Source organism: Zalophus californianus, chromosome 1 (assembly GCF_009762305.2).
Source record: "Zalophus californianus isolate mZalCal1 chromosome 1, mZalCal1.pri.v2, whole genome shotgun sequence".
NCBI lineage: Eukaryota > Metazoa > Chordata > Mammalia > Carnivora > Otariidae > Zalophus > Zalophus californianus.
In genome coordinates this window covers 167680232-167697260 of record NC_045595.1, presented here as the reverse complement: position 1 = coordinate 167697260, position 17029 = coordinate 167680232, and the positions used below count along the sequence as shown (strand labels likewise).

General features: G+C 42.7%; 1 protein-coding gene across 3 annotated transcripts in view; it reads left to right on the top strand.

Moving 5' to 3' along the window:
* The first annotated feature begins 4091 nt into the window (after positions 1-4091).
* NXPE3 (neurexophilin and PC-esterase domain family member 3) overlaps positions 4092-17029 on the top strand; it is a 46477-nt gene continuing 33539 nt past the window's right edge. Inside the window, exons 1-4 of one of the 3 annotated variants that reach the window (XM_027587020.2) lie at positions 4092-4310; positions 4632-4749; positions 6839-7019; positions 10170-10458. In XM_027587020.2, the coding sequence (XP_027442821.1) occupies positions 10366-10458 (93 nt within the window). In that variant the 5' untranslated portion in view covers positions 4092-4310; positions 4632-4749; positions 6839-7019; positions 10170-10365. Of the gene's footprint in view, positions 4311-4631; positions 4750-6838; positions 7020-8692; positions 8755-10169; positions 10459-17029 lie in introns of those variants that run through there. The other 2 variants (XM_027587019.2, XM_027587021.2) reach the window with 2 other exon arrangements.

Here is a 17029-nt window from a genome sequence, read left to right as displayed (position 1 = left end):
ATGATCTATCCTAGAAAATGTTCCATGTGCTCTTGAGAAGAATGTGTTCTGCTGCGGTTGGATGGAATGTTCTGTATGTGTTAGATCCATTTGGTCTGTAGTGTTGTTCAAATCTGCTGTTTCCTTATTGATTCTCTATCTGGATAATTTATCCATTGTTGAGAATGGAATATTAAAGTCTCCAACTATTATTGTATAGCTCTGTATTTCTCCTTTTAGTTCTGGTAGTATTTGCTTTATATATTTATGTAATATATCTGATATTTATCTACATAATATTTAATATTTATATCTAAATATTTACAATTGTTAGATCTTTGACAAATTGACCTCTTTATCGTCACATACTGACCTTTAAAACTAATAGAAATAGTACATAAGGGCTGAAGTTTTATTATATGTAAATTTTACCCCCAAAGTTTCAAGTAGGATGTCAGGGGATCTTAGGATGGAGTATGGATTACGACAACTGAATCTAAGTATTACAGGTGTATGACATAAATTCACTGAATGGGTAAGAAAAAGGGGGATGACCTAAGTGGCTTTGGGAAAAATTGTTTTGAGTGGATAGTATAAGGGTCTTAGTCCATTTGGGCTGCTATAACAGAATACCAGCGATGGAGTGGCTTATAAACAACATAACTTTATTTCTCACAGTTCTGGAGGCTTGAGGTCCAAGATCAAGGTACCAGCTGATTGGGTGTCTGGTGAGGGTAGTTTTCTGATTCATAGATGGCTGTTGTTTTAGTGTGTCCTCACACGGTGGAAATGGCGAAGGAATTCTCAGGTGTCTTAAAATAAAGGACTACACGAAGAAAGTCCCACACAGGGCAAAAATTCCAGCACAAGCTGTGAGGACTCTTTCTTCTCTTGGTAAGGAAGTGTTCCAGGCCAAGGCCATATGTATGAAAGACTGCATGCATGAGACTGCCTTGGCAATTAAAGTTAAATGAGGTCATAAGGGTGGGGCACTAATCCAATGAGACTGGTGTCCTTGGGAGGGGGGATAAAGAAACAAGATGGGAATGAAGCTGGAGGTGTTTTAGATGACACACTACCTAACCTTCCCTGTGGCTATGTTCTGGATTGCCAATCAGGTCAGGTGGTTTGAGGACTATGTCATACAGCACAAGAGGGAGCTGTGGCAACCTGAGAAGGAGGAGCAGCATGGAGAGCTAGAAGAATTCAGGCAGGATATGAAGTAGCAGGAGAAGAAGCTCCTTTTGCACTGCCCAGCAGAGCTCCTGAGGCCTCCAAGTGCCCCCCCCCCCACACACACACTCACACACTTCCTTTGAAAAAAAAAAAAAAAGGAAACAGAAGGGGTTTATCTCCAAGCCAATAAGAGAGCTCTCACCAGGAACTGAATCAGCTGGCACCTTGATCTGGGACTTCTAGCTTCCAGAACTGTGAGAAAATAAACTGTTGTTTAAGCCACCCAGCCTATGGCATTTCATTATGGCAGCCTGAACAGACTCATACAAGCACCAAATTCCTCTTCCTTCTAGTCTCCTACCGTTGGCAGAATCTTCTCATGGTCAATGGTGTTATGGAAATAGGGTGTTTGGTACCTAATGTGACAGTAGTCACTTATTTTGAACAATGGTTTGAGGGGCTTGGGGGCCAGATTTTAGTCACTTGTTCAAAGGGTTCAGAAGCAAACAAGCAGGAACTGACATGGGCTCAGAAGTGCTTGTGCCCCAAGCTTCTGCCATCAGAGATGGAGCCAGGTTGTTGGTAAATATCCCCCAAATTAGCTACATCAGAAACAGGTTTAATTTGCTTTTTTGCTTATCTAACTTTAAGATCCATGCTTTGTTTTCTTAGAGAAATAAAATTTAGTAACATTGGCATCTAAACTTCTTTGCTGATGGGTCAGAAATGAACAGTTCCTTTGGTTTTGTATCATGACATACAAAACTTATGTTCTCATTTTTTTTCCAGCTTTCAAATTTAGATTATCATAAATGTATTATTCAGAAATTCCTTATGCCATGTCATAACCTGAGGTAGGGAATTTAAGAGGAAGAGATTTGGGACACTGTGCTAGGGGACTTTTCATTTGTCATTTCATTTATTTCTAAGTGCAGGTAGTGTTGCCCCTAATTTACAGTTGAGGAACTGAGCCCAGAGAAGTTAAATCCTTTGCCTAGGATGGCACTGCTAGTAAGAGGCAGAGCTGTGTGTCAGCCCCAGTCAGGCTAAGATCCAAATTGTATATTTTGTGTATGATAGTATTTTTCATTGGGAGTGTGGTGACTTTGCAGTCAGATTTATTTGAAAATATCTGGTAGTGATAGGCAGGCCTCTCTGGTCCTGGCTGCTCTTGTTTGTGGCTAAAACGACTGTATATAGTAGGTAAGATGACTCAACTGCTTCAGGGTTATGAGTGCCTGTGTGAGAAAGGGGTTATCAGAGATCACTAATGTGGTCCAAAACCATGCCCTAGAAGTCAGCATATCCTGTTCAAGTATTTGCCACTTACCAGGCAGCCAAACTGTAAAAGATAGGTGATGGGGCGTCTGGGACATAGGACTTAGAGCACAAGTTTATCATATGGGGTTCTTCATCTGGCACAGAGGCAACGGAAGCCACTTTTATGACTAGGCCCTGGAAGGCTGAATTTCTCCAGGAAGGAGAATGAAACTCCTTTTCTTCCATTTGTAGGTCTAGTCACCCATGCATGTAGTCCTGCCACGAAAACATCTGAATAAGCACGTAGAGTCCATTGTGGTCAGTAAATGTAAAAATAATTAATGTTAGTTGCAATTTGTATTAGTTCTTCTTCAACCTTGAGATAATAGTCTGGGGGTAAGTCTATTTTTAGAGCCTGCGTTTTGCTGGGATAAATTCCATTAACCCCACTGTGCACTGAAGAACACAGAGCAGTCCGCAGTACGTTCCGGCTTCCTGAGCGGGTCCTCTGTCTTCCAAGGACTCCTGTTAGTTTCTGAATTTCACATAGCCGTGGAGGTCTTACCGCTTAGAGGAATGTCCAAAATAGGATAACCCAGAATTGGGGCGGGGGGGGGGGGAGAACGTATGCAGGCATTTTTGTCACAAGATCTATGTTAGGTACAGGGAGAGTAAAAGGAACAGGCTGTTTTAAGGGCAAATAGAGTAAGTCGACTAATTTCAAGCAGGGCAAGCTGTAAGGATCTGTCGTCCCAGTGCTCGTGCATGGCCAATAGTGTTTTTTCTGGCAGAGGAAACAATACGTTCCGCCACTAACAGGAAAGACGGCCCAAGTAGGGGCTTCTCCGGTTTGGTCATTTTCGCTGACAAGAAAAAAGCCTTGAAACAGATTGTCCCTGGGAAACCCTGATGTTCGAAGGCGAGAGAAGCCGGTCCCGAGAGGGGCCAGAGCTCAGGCCACAGGGCTACAGCTGGGCGGCCCCCTTGCGCGCAGAAGCAAGGCGGCACCGCAGTACGAGCGGCGCCCACAACGCTTGCCTCGCCTCGGGGCTCAGCGTTCCGCGCAGGGCGGCCGCGGCTGTCAGTCAGCGTCCTTGGCCCGCCCCTCCTGGAATTCAACCAATTGTAGCCGGGGGTCGGGGGTGAGGAGACGTATCGGGGCCAGGAAGCAGGGGCCAGGCAGTCTGGCGCAGCGGCTCCAGATCTGGGTGTCCGAATGCCAAGCGACCGGAGAGAGCACCGCGGACAGCTGGGCCTGCCGGTGAGTGCGGGACTCCGGCTTGTGCGCAGGCGCCGGGCTGGGTCCCTGCCGCTCGACCGACCCATTGCTTGGCGCCTCGCGAGCGCCTCTAGTTTGCGAAGCCCCTTCCTCCGCACGCGCCGACCTCTGAGTCCCCGGCCTGGTGCAGAGGAGCTGCAGACTCGGGGATCACGGCTGGAGGTTCTGGAGCCAGAAAGGGGAGGCTTCAGCCCTCGGCGGGGGAAGAATTGCAGCCTTCGGCTGCCGCAGCCTCGGACCTGAGTTGCCCGAGCCAATGCGGGTCCCGGCAGGGAGGGGGCGGGGCTGACGCGAGCATCTCCGCGCTCAGTTTTCTGGACTTGCTGCAAGGCGGGCAGGTGCAGCCGCCAAAGACCTCTCCCTAACTCGGTGCGGTGCACTTTGCGACGCCTCCCTCCTCAGCCCCATTCTCCGGTCTCATTGCTGCCCCGGGATCCAGCTGCCACTTGCCTGGCGATGCTCTCACACTTTGGACTCTTCTGGCATTACTGAGCTGACGCTTTGGGACATCAGATTCAGGTCGTATGGGGAGAGAAGCGTGTGACTTTGCAAGGTGTGATGTGGAAACCCTGGCCTGTCACCCATCTCCGCTTGACCAGAGGCCAGTAGGGTGGTGGTAAGTGGCATTCTCCGTCAGGATTTATACGAATTTTGTGTGTAATTGTCTGTAAAATTTTCCTTTCTTTTCATTATTTACTCTAAAGGAGGATTGCTGCCAGTTTCCTAAAGATGAAGAATCACACTGCTCAATGGGCCTTCCCCTTCCTCAGTGTGGTTATCATTTGGAACATCAGGGTGTACTTGAAGCTGGCGGGACTCCCAGACCCTAATCATTAACTGTCTGATTCCATGCAGTGGAGGCAGCAACACGCTTTCCTCCAAGGTGTCTGGGTTCTGCTTTCCTTTGACTGTACTTAGTCTCTTGTCTCCTTCACAGTCTCTGGCCTGATACAGTGCTGTTATTTGTTACTGAGATGGGAAACGAAGGAATAGATCACTGAAGCGAGGTTGGCTGTCCTTGTTACCCTGGAATCGGATTGTCCTGAGGGGACGGTGTAAGTTACAATTCAGAGATCATTTTGGAAAGGCCATCCCTGACCCACTGATACAAATAACCCCTCTGGCCACCTTATACTAGCGGTTTCCCTGCTTGGCAGTATATTATAATCATTTGGAAACCTTTTTTTAAAAGCTGTTTCTTGGACCCTGCTCCCACCAGATTCCGATTCAGTTAGTTGAGTCTAGTCTAAGCATTGGCATTGTTAAAAGCTTACAGGATGATATTAATGTGCCTGCAAGGTTAAAGAACACAGCCTACCAATGTGCCTTATTTTTTTTCTTACAGCTCTTACTACTCTGTGACTTATTTAACTGATTTCTTTACTTCTCATCTGCTCCTCTCCACCCCTCCAGCCCCCCATGAAAGCATGGGGTGCTGCTTTGGAAGAAGGGCAAGGGAAGGCCTGGGTGGTGAGTTAGCACTTTGGGTGTGTGAGGTGGGGATAAATGAAAGAGAAATGGAATCAGGGGAAACAAGTCCTGCAGACTACTGCTGTGCTTCCTCTTTGTCCAAGGGTTGACCTTATTTGGTGACCCATCATTGTCATGTTTGTGGATATGTCTCCAGTTCTTTCTCTAGGTCCTGGCCTGTTAAGTTTCAGGGTCTTATCCAGCACCCTGTGAAATATAGCTGCTGTTTGTTATTTATTTATTGAAGTATGGTTGATATGCAATATTATATTAGTTTCAGGTGTTCGCCATAGTGGTTTGACATTTATATACATTATGAAATGATCACCACAGTGTAGTTACTGTTGTCACCATACAAGTTATTACAGTATTATTCACTATGTTCCCTATGCTATATTTGCATCCCCATAACTTACTTATTTGGTAACTGGAAATCTGTACCTCTTAATCCTCCTCATCTATTTCGCCCCCCCCCACTCCCCTCCCCTCTGGCAACCATCAGTTTGTTCTCTGTGTTTATGAGTTATACAGCTGCAATTTGGAGAGTTTGATATATAACTTTTTAGAGGGGGAGAGGCAGAGGGAGAGAGAGAGAGAGGGAGAGTCTTAAGCAGGCTCCATGCGGAGCCTGACATGGGGCTTGATCTCACAACCCTGAGCTGAAATCAAGAGTTGGATGCTTAACTGGTTGAATCACCCAGGTGCCCCTGATATATAAATATTTAAGTCTGGTTATATTCCATGTAAATCTGTGATCTGTCTTCTATGTAGGGGGTCCATGTATTCTGAATTAAAATTCTAGACATTTGGTCTGGCAAGTACAATTATATTTATGTGGATAGCAGTTCGGGGTTTTTAGAATGGGGACTGTCCCAGAAACTGGCTGTGTGGTTATCCTGTAATACATTGTCTTTGTGAAATGGTTGTCTAAGAACTTTAGTTCCTTAGAGGAGGGGTTTGCTGCCTAATTTTCTTTTTAGTACTGAACTCAACGATCTCATTGATGTTACTGACAATTTTAATTCCCAGTGATGAAGCAGTCACTCTGTAATTCTCTTATGAGATGGGGTAGGAGGTCAGGTACATAATGGCAGTCTAGGGTTGTTGCGACAGGCCATAAAGAAGTTAGATTGGCTGGTAGGTAGTCTTAATCAGCTTTGGCGAAAGAGACCCAACAGACCGTGCATTTTACTTTTGGCTTGTCCTTCGAACATAAATATGAAGCATGACTAAGTGGTGGACTGATACATTAGAAGGATTTGAAAACAAGATCACTCAAATTTAAATTCCTCCTGAAGTAATCATAACTTTTGGATCTAAATACCTCTTATTTTCTGTAGTGGTGGGATGGGTTGTTGAAGTACATGATTATTCTAGTATTTAAGAAAAGTAACATATGGAACTTTTATCTTTGATTTGTGATTTTTCAGTTATATTGCTAATTATAAAGTTTTGACCTTCAGCTCAGATCCAGGAGTGACTTGTTGTGTTTAAGTTAATATATATAAATAGCCAGTTACTGTTTTTTATTAGTAGTAAAGGAAATGTTTCTCCTCCTATGTTATACTGAAATCTATGTGCATCTTGGTATAAAATTGTACTCTTTATTTCAAATATGTTTTCCTTAATTTCAGCATCTTTAACCTGTATGTCATATGCGTATCCCTGTTGCAGCAGGAAGAATGGTATCAAAATGAGAAAACATCAACCCGTGCTTTGAATGTGGCAAGAAGAGAATAAGTGTTGTCATGATTGCTTGAATTCAGGACTTTACACTGGAAGGAAAGTTAGATGTAAGCTCAATCCCTTAGTTCTAATAAGCACCTCTTCTTGGGAACTGGAAATTAAAAAAAAGGTAAATAACATTCAGTAATGTATTTTTATTTTTCATTGATCTAGGAAACTTTTCCTTAGAGTCATTCCCATCTAGCACTTTTGTTTTTACTCAATTCTAAGGCACTTTGAGATACCGAATGATACTGTCTTGCTGTCTTTGCAAATAACTTTCTTCTTATAATGCCTAGGTTTTATATTTGTAGGAAAACAGTAGAGAATGATTAGAGATTCCTTCTTTCCCTTTGAAATTTTTCATTTTAAATTGAATTGTTTTCCTCTATTTGGTTTAATGCTCTGTTTCTCCTTATGGCTCGTCTTTAATTATTACTTTTAGAAACCTGCTTTTTTCTTTATATTTGTAATTTTTTATTTCCTGGTGAAAAACTAGGACACAAAGATAAAGATGAAGGAGAAAAAAAAGCTGCGCAGAGGTAGCAACTATCAACATTTTAATATATGTCTTTTCAAAGAGAGGTCTAAGTGAGCCTCAAGCCACATCCACTTAGATACACAAATGGGTTTCTCAAGGCTCAGTGCTTTGCTTGCTCCTAGCAGGAGGTTGGGTCTTTTCTTGGCATGCCCCTCCAGGAATGATTTTCAGTACAAGTCCTTGGCCATGAGGGGTTTCTTGCATGTTTGCATTGCTGCCTGCGTCCCTCTAGTCCCTGTAGTTCTGGAGTCTGCTGCCCTTGCCGTGCTGCTGCACCCCTGACCTCCGCTGCACTGCCGCCCCCCCCCCCCCCCCCCCCCCCCCCCCCCCCCCCCGGCTCTGAATAACACTGACCTTCCTGAAGCTGCTGGTGTTTCCGCAGTATGCACCCTGTGCTGACTGTTGTGCTGCTGGATCTCGGTGGAGTATCATCTTTGGTCTTCTCCCTCTCTGGGCGTGAGGGAAGCCTATTTTTTTTTTTTTTTTAAGATTTTATTTATTTATCAGAGAGAGACGCAGCCAGAGAGGGAACACAAGCAGGGGGGAGTGGCAGGCAGAGGGAGAAGCAGGCTTCCCGCTGAGCAGGGAGCCTGATGCGGGGCTCGATCCCAGGACCCTGGGATCCTGACCTGAGCCGAAGGCAGACGCTTAACAACCGAGCCACCCAGGCGCTCCTGGAAGCCTATGATTCTCATGGCCACCTCCTTGAGAGGGTTTCTGCGGAGGAGCAGTTGGGCCCTGATGACAGTTATTTCTTCTAGTTCGTAGCCATTCCTTCCCAGAATTTACAGGCACTTTGGGGTGAGTGGGTGCTTGGGTGTTAGAGAGGGGCGGGGTTGAGGGGTCATCAAAGGCTTGAGTGCAGTCTTCCACAGTGCTTGGTATCCCTGTAGAGGTGACAGCCTGTAGAGGAATAAATATTCCTATTTAATTGAGGAGAGGAGTGTAAGCTTTTCCATGGGAATTTCTGGCACTGAGTACAGTGTGTGGTACAGAGTAGGCCTCCATAATTTTTTGTTTTGTGCATTGTCAAATCAACATATATCATGTGAGGGGGAGATGCTGTGAGGGACTCAAAGGAGTGTGAGGCATTGTTATTACTAAGTTGCTTTTTCTCTGATACATGGTTTCTGTGTCTTGTTTCATTTTGTTTTAAGATTTTATTTATTTGACAGAGAAGGAGAGCACAGGCAGGGGGAGCAGCAGAGGGAGAGGGAGAAGCAGGCTCCCCGCTGAGCAAGGAGCCCGATGCAGGACTCGATCCCAGGACCCTGGGACCATGACCTGAGCTGAAGGCAGACGCTTAACCGACTGAGCCACCCAGGTGCCCCCTGTTTTGTTTTGTTTTGTTTTTTTAAGATTTTATTTATTCGAGAGAGAAAGCTCACAAGTGGGGGAAGGGGCAGAGGGAGAGGGAGAGGGACAAGCCGACTCCATGCTGAGCATGGAGCCCTACCCTGGGGCTCGATCTCACTATCCTGAGATCACCACCTGAACCAAAACCAAGGAAGTGTTTGAGTACCTTCAGTTGGACTCTTAACCTATTGAGCCACCCAGACGCCCCTGGTTTCTGGTTTTGGTTTTTTTTTTTTTTTTTTTTTTTAAATCGTAATTGGTATAAGTCTACTTGGGGGCACAGGAAATACATACAAATACAGGGGAGTGAAAACGCTGAGAAGTGAAGTGAGAAGAAAGTGCTGTGGGAATTCTGAGGATGGAGAGCAAGTTAGAATAGCCTAGCTCTGTCTCCTTTATGAAGCAGAGGTGAGGAGGAGTTGTCGTGGTCCTTGGGCATGGGAGTGGATTAGACAGGCGGAGTGGAAGAATGAGGGAGGAGAACAGCTTGCCAGGTCCAGTACAAAGCTGCAGGGAACTCTGGTGCAGCTGAGGTATTCAGAGATCCTCTGCGCCATAGTTGTGCACCCTTTCACCTTGACTTCTCCACCCTGCCCTTCGTGGAGAGTCTAGGTAGAAACAAAATCCTAGTATTTTTTTCTGTTTACCTAAACTAAAATAACAACTGGGGAGAGCATGAGAGTTCTTTCTATGGGGGAACAGGTAGGAGCGGCAGGCTCTGAAGTCCTCTGCCTCTAGCAGTTATGATGAAGGATTTGGGTCTCCTTTTAATCCTCAGGCTTAGCTTTTCTTTCCTATATCTTCAGGGCAAGTGTCTTCCCTCCTGGGCCCTGTTACTCAGCTGAGGGAGCATCATCAGTGCTACATATATGGTGGGGGAGCTGGATGTCCAAAGGGTGTTTCATGTCTTCTGCTGTGCAGGGGGACAGCACTCCTTGTTTCCTAGAGGAGGTCAGGATGGTTTGCACAGTCTTCCAGAACTCCGCATAAAATCACCAGGTTTCCTCTCAATGCTCGTCAAATATAATTACTTCAGGAGTGTTATATAACTTGAACTATAAGGGAAGGGGAGTGATTTTATTTACTTAGACCTCTAGAAATTTAACAGTGACTTTAATTTTCTAATTCTAAGGGTTTGAAGACATTCTTCAAAGTGAAAACCTAAAATTTGCGGGACAAATATCGCTGTATTTATATGGAAGTCTGGGGTTGGGTTTGAGCAAATTGAATATGGAACAGATCTTACTGTGCTCTGGCTCTTTGCTTTCCCCTCATGACTTTGGGCCTTTGAGAGGGTTAAGGAAGAAGTGTGGCATATTTCCTATTACCACACACTAGGCTGTTGCAGTTGGTGATCTGTATTCTCATCTTCCCTCTTTGAAGGAGTCCTTTGAAGAAAAATGTGCTGCTTAAATCAACCCCAGCCTCTCCTCCATACAAAGAACTCTTAATGATACTAGCAGAAAAGAAACAAATTCAGCTAAAAGCTCGTCTGCAGATCAGAAGAACAAAGACATGGAGTTTTGAGGAGTGAAGGTAGCATGGCGTCGGCCATGGGTGATCAAGACACAGCCAGACAATGTGGATCAGTTCCTTCAAACTACGGCTTTTCTGCTGTCTGCTTGCAGTGCTGATGGTGGTGGTGCTGGTCATCAATGTGACTCAGGTAGAGGTGAGTACTTCGTATGCCCCTTCATAACTAGGGGAACCAATAGCCTAGGAAATGCTGATCATCAGAAAACTTATCCTGGTCTTAGCTCTTGTTTTCATTAATTCAGGAATTGTTTGAGTACCTTCAGTGGTTATATGCTGTGCTGTGATGACAGACATGATTTCTTTGCTGATGGAGCTCATATTCTAAATGTGCATGGGACAAAACAATAATCATAATCATACAATAATAATAAGTGATAATTAGAAATTGTGAAGAGTACGGTAAGGAAAGGAAAGCAGGCTACTCTGTAGTCGCTAGAGGGATGAAGGAAGGCTTTTTCAAGGAGGGGACCTTTTAGCTGGCTGCTGGCCAAAGCCGAAGGAGTATCTCAGAGGAGGGAGTTGATGCATCTGTCCTGAAGACTACGGAATGCACACAAGGGCAGGGACTGTGTTTTACTGATCCCTCTCAAGTGCCTGACACTAGGAAGGAACTTAGTAGTATGCCCCTCTCCCCTGCCCTGCCACTCATAGGCCACCAAAATTTATGGGGTAATTCTAGATAAAATGATGCTGCCCTTTTACTTTTGTTGGCCTGTGGTACTTCTCAGGTTGCAGGTCCAACTTAATTACGGTTTTTTCTCTGCTTCTTGGCTTTTGCTATAGTGGAATGTCTGTGTCCCCAAGCATTCTGGCCGTCTGGGAGCTCTGATTACGGTGGTCTTTCATGCTTCAGGTTTTTCCTTCAGCCTCCGTAGTTTCATCATGCTCTTGGGCCCTCCAGTACTCTGCTGAGTACTCGAGCGGGACCCTCTGCAGATCCCCTGAGTTCCCTCTGTCTCTACCTCTCCTGCCACTCTGTCCTGTGGATTCACTTTGGTCTTTTAAGACTCGGCCATATCTCTTCAACTTGACTAGTTGACCAGGCTCCACCCGGGATCAATAGGTCTTTTGGTAGAGTGCAGTGAAACATTTTCCCTGTCTAAAGAGGTCATCTTGTCCAAGATGAGAACATTGCCATGACTTTTAAACTGTTCAATTTATTACTGTGATGAAAATTGGTAAAGAAGCTTAGGTTGGGGGATGGGGAGCGGGAAAGGCTCTGAAGCTTGGCAGTCTGCCATCCCTTAATCCCCTTTCCATCCTGTGCTTCTGATCCTGACTATGCTTTTCTTGTGATTAGAGTATCTGAGCATTTCCGGAAAGTACAGACTCCGTTTTAATAAGAAATATCACATAGTATGAGAAGGAGGTATATGTAGCAATATCCAGCAAAAGTTGTGGAAGGGATCATTAGTATTTCTCTGATAAGCTCTTATTGAGCATGGCCTGTTTTTTTCCCCCCTTATTCATTGATATTTTAAATATATATATTTTTCCGATTATAAAAATAGTACCAGTCTGTTAGGGATTTTGGCTGCAAGTAAAATAAACCTGATTCTGTCTGACTTTAATATTAAGGAATATTACTTGTTTGCCATAGAGTCAGGAGGTAAGTTGGGCACAGTTGAGGCTCTGTTTCTCTATAAGTCTCTTATTTCTGCCCTCCTTCCTCTGTGTTAGCTTTATGCATGGCGTCCTCTTTCATGGTTGGATTTTAGGATGCTGTCATAGCAATAGGTGTTTGCATCCTTGTTCATGTTCAGATTAAGAGATAGTTTGTTCTCTCATAACTCTCTGAAGAGATTACTTGCATTTTTCCATTTGCAAGTAAAATTCAGATAGCTGTTACCAGAGCCCTGGCTGGGTCTGGATTTGACTGCAGGCATCCACCAGAAACTTCCGGCCAGCCTCTTCTGGATTTTCATATGCGAGGATTGGGTCACATGCCCATTCCTGAATCAGTCACTTGGGATTATCCTTAATCAGTCAGGTCCACCCCTGAGCCGACAGGTCAGCAAACAGCAGTGCTGTTTTCAGTAGGCAGGGAGTGAAATAGATATGGGATGTAAGGTCCACTCCAGACCACCACTGACAGTGGCTCCAGGAGTGACCATTGGTGTTTCCTCTTGGCTTTGAATCTAAAAAGGTGGCAGACCCTGGAGTTGTCCTTATCACTGGCCTAGAATAGAGTTGTCACTTAGGAAAATTTAAGCAAATTGATCTTTTTCCATTCTTTTTCATTTGTGAATAAAATTCATGTGGCTTAGCACCAAGTATCTGGTAATTCTTGGATTAGGCTGTGTAGGTCAATTGGCTGGTTTTTTTTTTTTTAATTCCACTATAATGAACAGACTGTGTTATATTAATTTCAGGTGAACAGTACAGTGATTCACCAATTCTGTATATTATTCAGTGCTCATCCCGATATGTGTACTCAATCCCCTTCACCTATTTCATCCATCCCCCTACCAACTCCCTTGTAACCACCAGTTTGTCCTCTATGTTTAAAAGTCTGTTTTTTTTGGTTTGTCTTTTTCTTTCATTCTTTATTTGTTTTCTTTGTTAAATTTCACATATGAGTGAAATCATATGGTATTATGTCTTTCTCTTACTTATTTCACTTAGCATTCTATAGGTCCATCCCTGTTGTGGCAAATGGCAAGATTTCATTTTTTTTACGGCTGAATGATATTCCATTGTATATATGTACCACATCTTTGTCCATTCATTCATCTATGGATGGATACTTGGGTTGCTTCCATATCTTGGCTATTGTAAATAATGCTGCAGTAAACGGGGGGGGGGGCATATATCTTTTTGAATTAGCGTTTTCATTTTCTTTGGTAAATACCCATTAATGTAGTTACTGGATCATATGGTAATTCTATTTTTAACTTTTTGAGGAAACCTCCATACTGTGTTCCACAATGGCTGCACCAGTTTGCATTCCAGTGCATGAGGGTTCCTTTTTTTCTCCACATCCTTGCTATCAGTTGTTTCTTATGTGGTTGATTTAGCCATTCTAACAGGTTTGAGGAGATATCTCATCGTGGTTTTGATTTGCATTCCTTGATGATGAGTGACATTGAACATCTTTTCATGTGTCTGTTGGCCATCTGAATGTCTTTGGAGAAATGTCTGTTCATGTTTTCTGCCCATTTTTAATTGGATTATTTGTTTTTTTTGGTGTTGAGTTGTGTAAGTTCTTTATATATTTTGGATCGTAACCCTTTATTGGCTATGTCATTTGCAAATATCTTCTCCCATTCTGTAGGTTGTCTTTTTGTTTTGTTGATTGTTTCCTTTGCTATGCTGAAGCTTTTTATTTTGATGTAGTACTAATAGTTTATTTTTGCTTTTGTTTCCCTTGCCTTTGGAAATATATCTAGAAGAATGTTGGTGTGGCCAATGTCAGAGAAATTATTCCCTGTGCTCTATTCTAGGATTTTTATGGCTTCAGGTCTCCTATTTAGGTCTTTAATCCATTTTGAGTTTATTTTTGTGTATGATGTAAGAAAGTGGTCCATTTTAATTCTTTTGCATGTAACTGTCCAGTTTTCCCAACACCATTTGTTGAAGAGTCTTTTTCCCATTGCATATTCTTGCCTCCTTTGTCAAAGATTAATTGACCAAATAATCGTGGGTTTATTTCTGGGCTCTGTATTCTGTTCTGTTGATCTATATGTCATTTTTGTGCTAGTACCATACTGTTTTGGTTACTGTAGTTTGTAGTGTATCCTGAAGTCTGGGATTTTGATATCTCCAGTTTTTTTTTATTCATTTATTTGACAGAGAGGCTAAAGAGAGCATGAGCAGGGGGGGCAGAGGGAGAGGGAGAAGCAGACGCCCTGCTGATCAGGGAGCCCAATGTCACAGGGCTTGATCCCAGGACCCTGGGATCATGACCTGAGCCAAAGGCAGACACCTAACTGACTGAGCCACCCAGGTGCCCTGTGATGCCTCCAGTTTTATTCTTCTTTTTCAAGACTGCTTTGGCTATTCAGGGTCTTTTATGGTTCCGTACGAATTATAGGATTATTTGTTGTAGTTCTGTGAAAAATGCTATTGGTATTTTGATAGGGATTACATTAAATTTGTGGATTGCTTTGGGTAGTATGGACATTTTAAAAATATTTGTTCTCCCAATCCATGAGCATGGAACACGTTTCCATGTGTTTGTGTCATCTTCAATTTCTTTCATCATGTTTTGTAGTTTTCAGAGTACAGGTCTTTCACCTCCTTGGTTAAGTTTATTCCCAAGTATTTTATTATTTTTGCTACAATTGTAAATGGGGTTGTTTCCTTAGTTTCTCTTTCTGCTGCTTCATTGTTAGTATATAGAAATGCAAATGATTTCTGTATATTGATTTTGTATCCTGAGATTGGTTGTTCTTGAATAGCTGTGGATGGCTACTCAAGGAACAAGACTAAAAGTAGAAGAGGAAGAGAAGAAAAGGGTAGGAAGGAGAAAGGGGGTATGTTGTGAGCATGCATGGTTTGGTCCTTATTGGTTTGTCATATTTTTACAACAACTAAAAAAGAGAGGGAGGATGGAATATTTCCTAATAGGTAATCAGTAGATAAGGGAGAATTTTCTTTTCCTTCCTTTCATTGAGATGCAGTTGACATATAACATTTTAGGTTTAAGGTGTGCAACATGTTGATTTGATATTTGTATATTGCAATATGATTATCACCATAGGATTTTACAATATCAGATCTTACAACGTAGTCTTTAATCCATTTTGAGTGGTGTAAGAAATGGGGTTAGTCATTTGTCTGCTTGTTGTCCAGTTTTTCTAACACCATTCACTGAAAAGACTGTGCTTTCCGCATTGAGTATTTGTGGCTCTCCTGTTGTATATTAGTTGATCCTAGGGTTGCCTGGCTGGCTCAGTTGGTAGAGCATGTGACTCTTGATCTTGGGGTCATGAGTTTGAGCCCCACATTGGGCACAGAGATTACTTAAAAAAAATTAGTTGATTGTATATGTGGGGCTTTATTTCACAGTCTTAATTCTATTCTGTATTTATGCCAGTACCATACTGTTTTGATTACTATAGCTTTGTAGTGTAGTTTGAAATCAGGACGTATGATACCTTCAGCTTTGTTGTTTCTTAGGATTGCTCTGTTTTTTTTGGGGGTCTTTTATGGTTTTATATAAATTTTGTTTTTTCTGTTATTAAAAATGCCATTGAGGGGCGCCTGGGTGGCTCAGTTGGTTAAGCGACTGCTTTCGGCTCAGGTCATGATCCTGGAGTCCTGGGATCGAGTTATGCATTGGGTTCCCTGCTGAGCAGGGAGTCTGCTTCTCTCTTTGACCCTCTCATGCTCTCTCTCTCTATATCATTCTCTCTCAAATAAATAAATAAAATCTTTAAAAAAAATGCCATTGGAATTTTGATAGGGATTGCTTTATAAATGTCTGTTTGGTTCATTTTATCTAATGTATGTATGGTTCAAATCCAATGTTTACTTGTTGATTTTCTGTCTGGATGATCTGTCCATTGACGACAGTGGAGTATTGAAGTCCCTACTATTTTTTTTTTAAGATTTTATTTATTCATTTGGGGGAGAGAGAGCGAGCTTGAGAGAGAGAGAGAGAGAGAGCACAAGCAGAGGGGGAGGGGCAGGGAGAGAAGCAGACTCCCTGCTGAGCAGGGAACCCAATGCGGGACTCGATTCCCGTACCCTGGGACCATGACCTGAGCTGAAGGCAGACGCTTAACCAACTGAGCCACCCGGGCGCCCTCCCCTACTATTCTTTTATTGTTGTCTATTTCTCCCTTCAGTTCTGTTAGTATTTAATTAATATATATATATTAATATATTTTGGTGTTCTTTTGTTGGGTTGGTATATGTTTATGATTGTTATATCCTCTTGATGAATTGACCTCTTTATCATTCTATAATGACCTTTTTTTGTCTCTTGTTATTGTTCTTAGCCGAAAAGTTTTTTTTGTCTCATATAAGTATAGCCACCCCCTCTTTCTTTTGGTTTCTACTTGTATGGGATATCATTTGTCATCTCTTTGCTTTCAGCCTATGTGTATCCTTAAATCTGAAGTATCTTGTAGGCTGCCTATAGTTGGGTCCTTTTTTTTTTTTTTTTTAATCCATTCAATTACTGTTTGCCTTTTGCTTGGTGAATTCAATCCACTTACATTTAAAGTATTTATTGGTATGTAAGGACTTACTAATGCCATCTTATTAATTGCTTTCTGATTGTTTTGTATTTTCATAGTTTCTTTTTCCCTTTGTTTGTGCCTTCTTTTGTAAATCAGTGTTTTTCCATGGTGGTATGCTCTGTTTTTCCTTTTTTTCTCTTGTGAATCATTTCAGCTTGAACGACTCTTTTCAGCATTCTTGCAAGGCAGATGTAGTGGTGATGCACTTTCTCAGCTTTTGTTTGTCTGAGACAGTCTTTGTTTCGCTTTCATATCTGAAAGCTAACTTTGCCAGATGCAGTATTTTTGGCCCACACTTATTTTCTTTCATAACTTTGAATATGTCATTCCTCTTGTCCTGGCCCAAGGAGTTTCTGCTGAGAAACCTGCTGATAGCCAAATGGGTGTTCCTTTCAGATTACAGTGTTTTTTTTTTTTTTCTGGCTGCTTTTAGGATTCGCTGTGCTTTTTTTTTTTTTTAATTTTATTATGTTAGGTTAATCACCATACATTACATCATTAGTTTTTGATGTAGTGTTC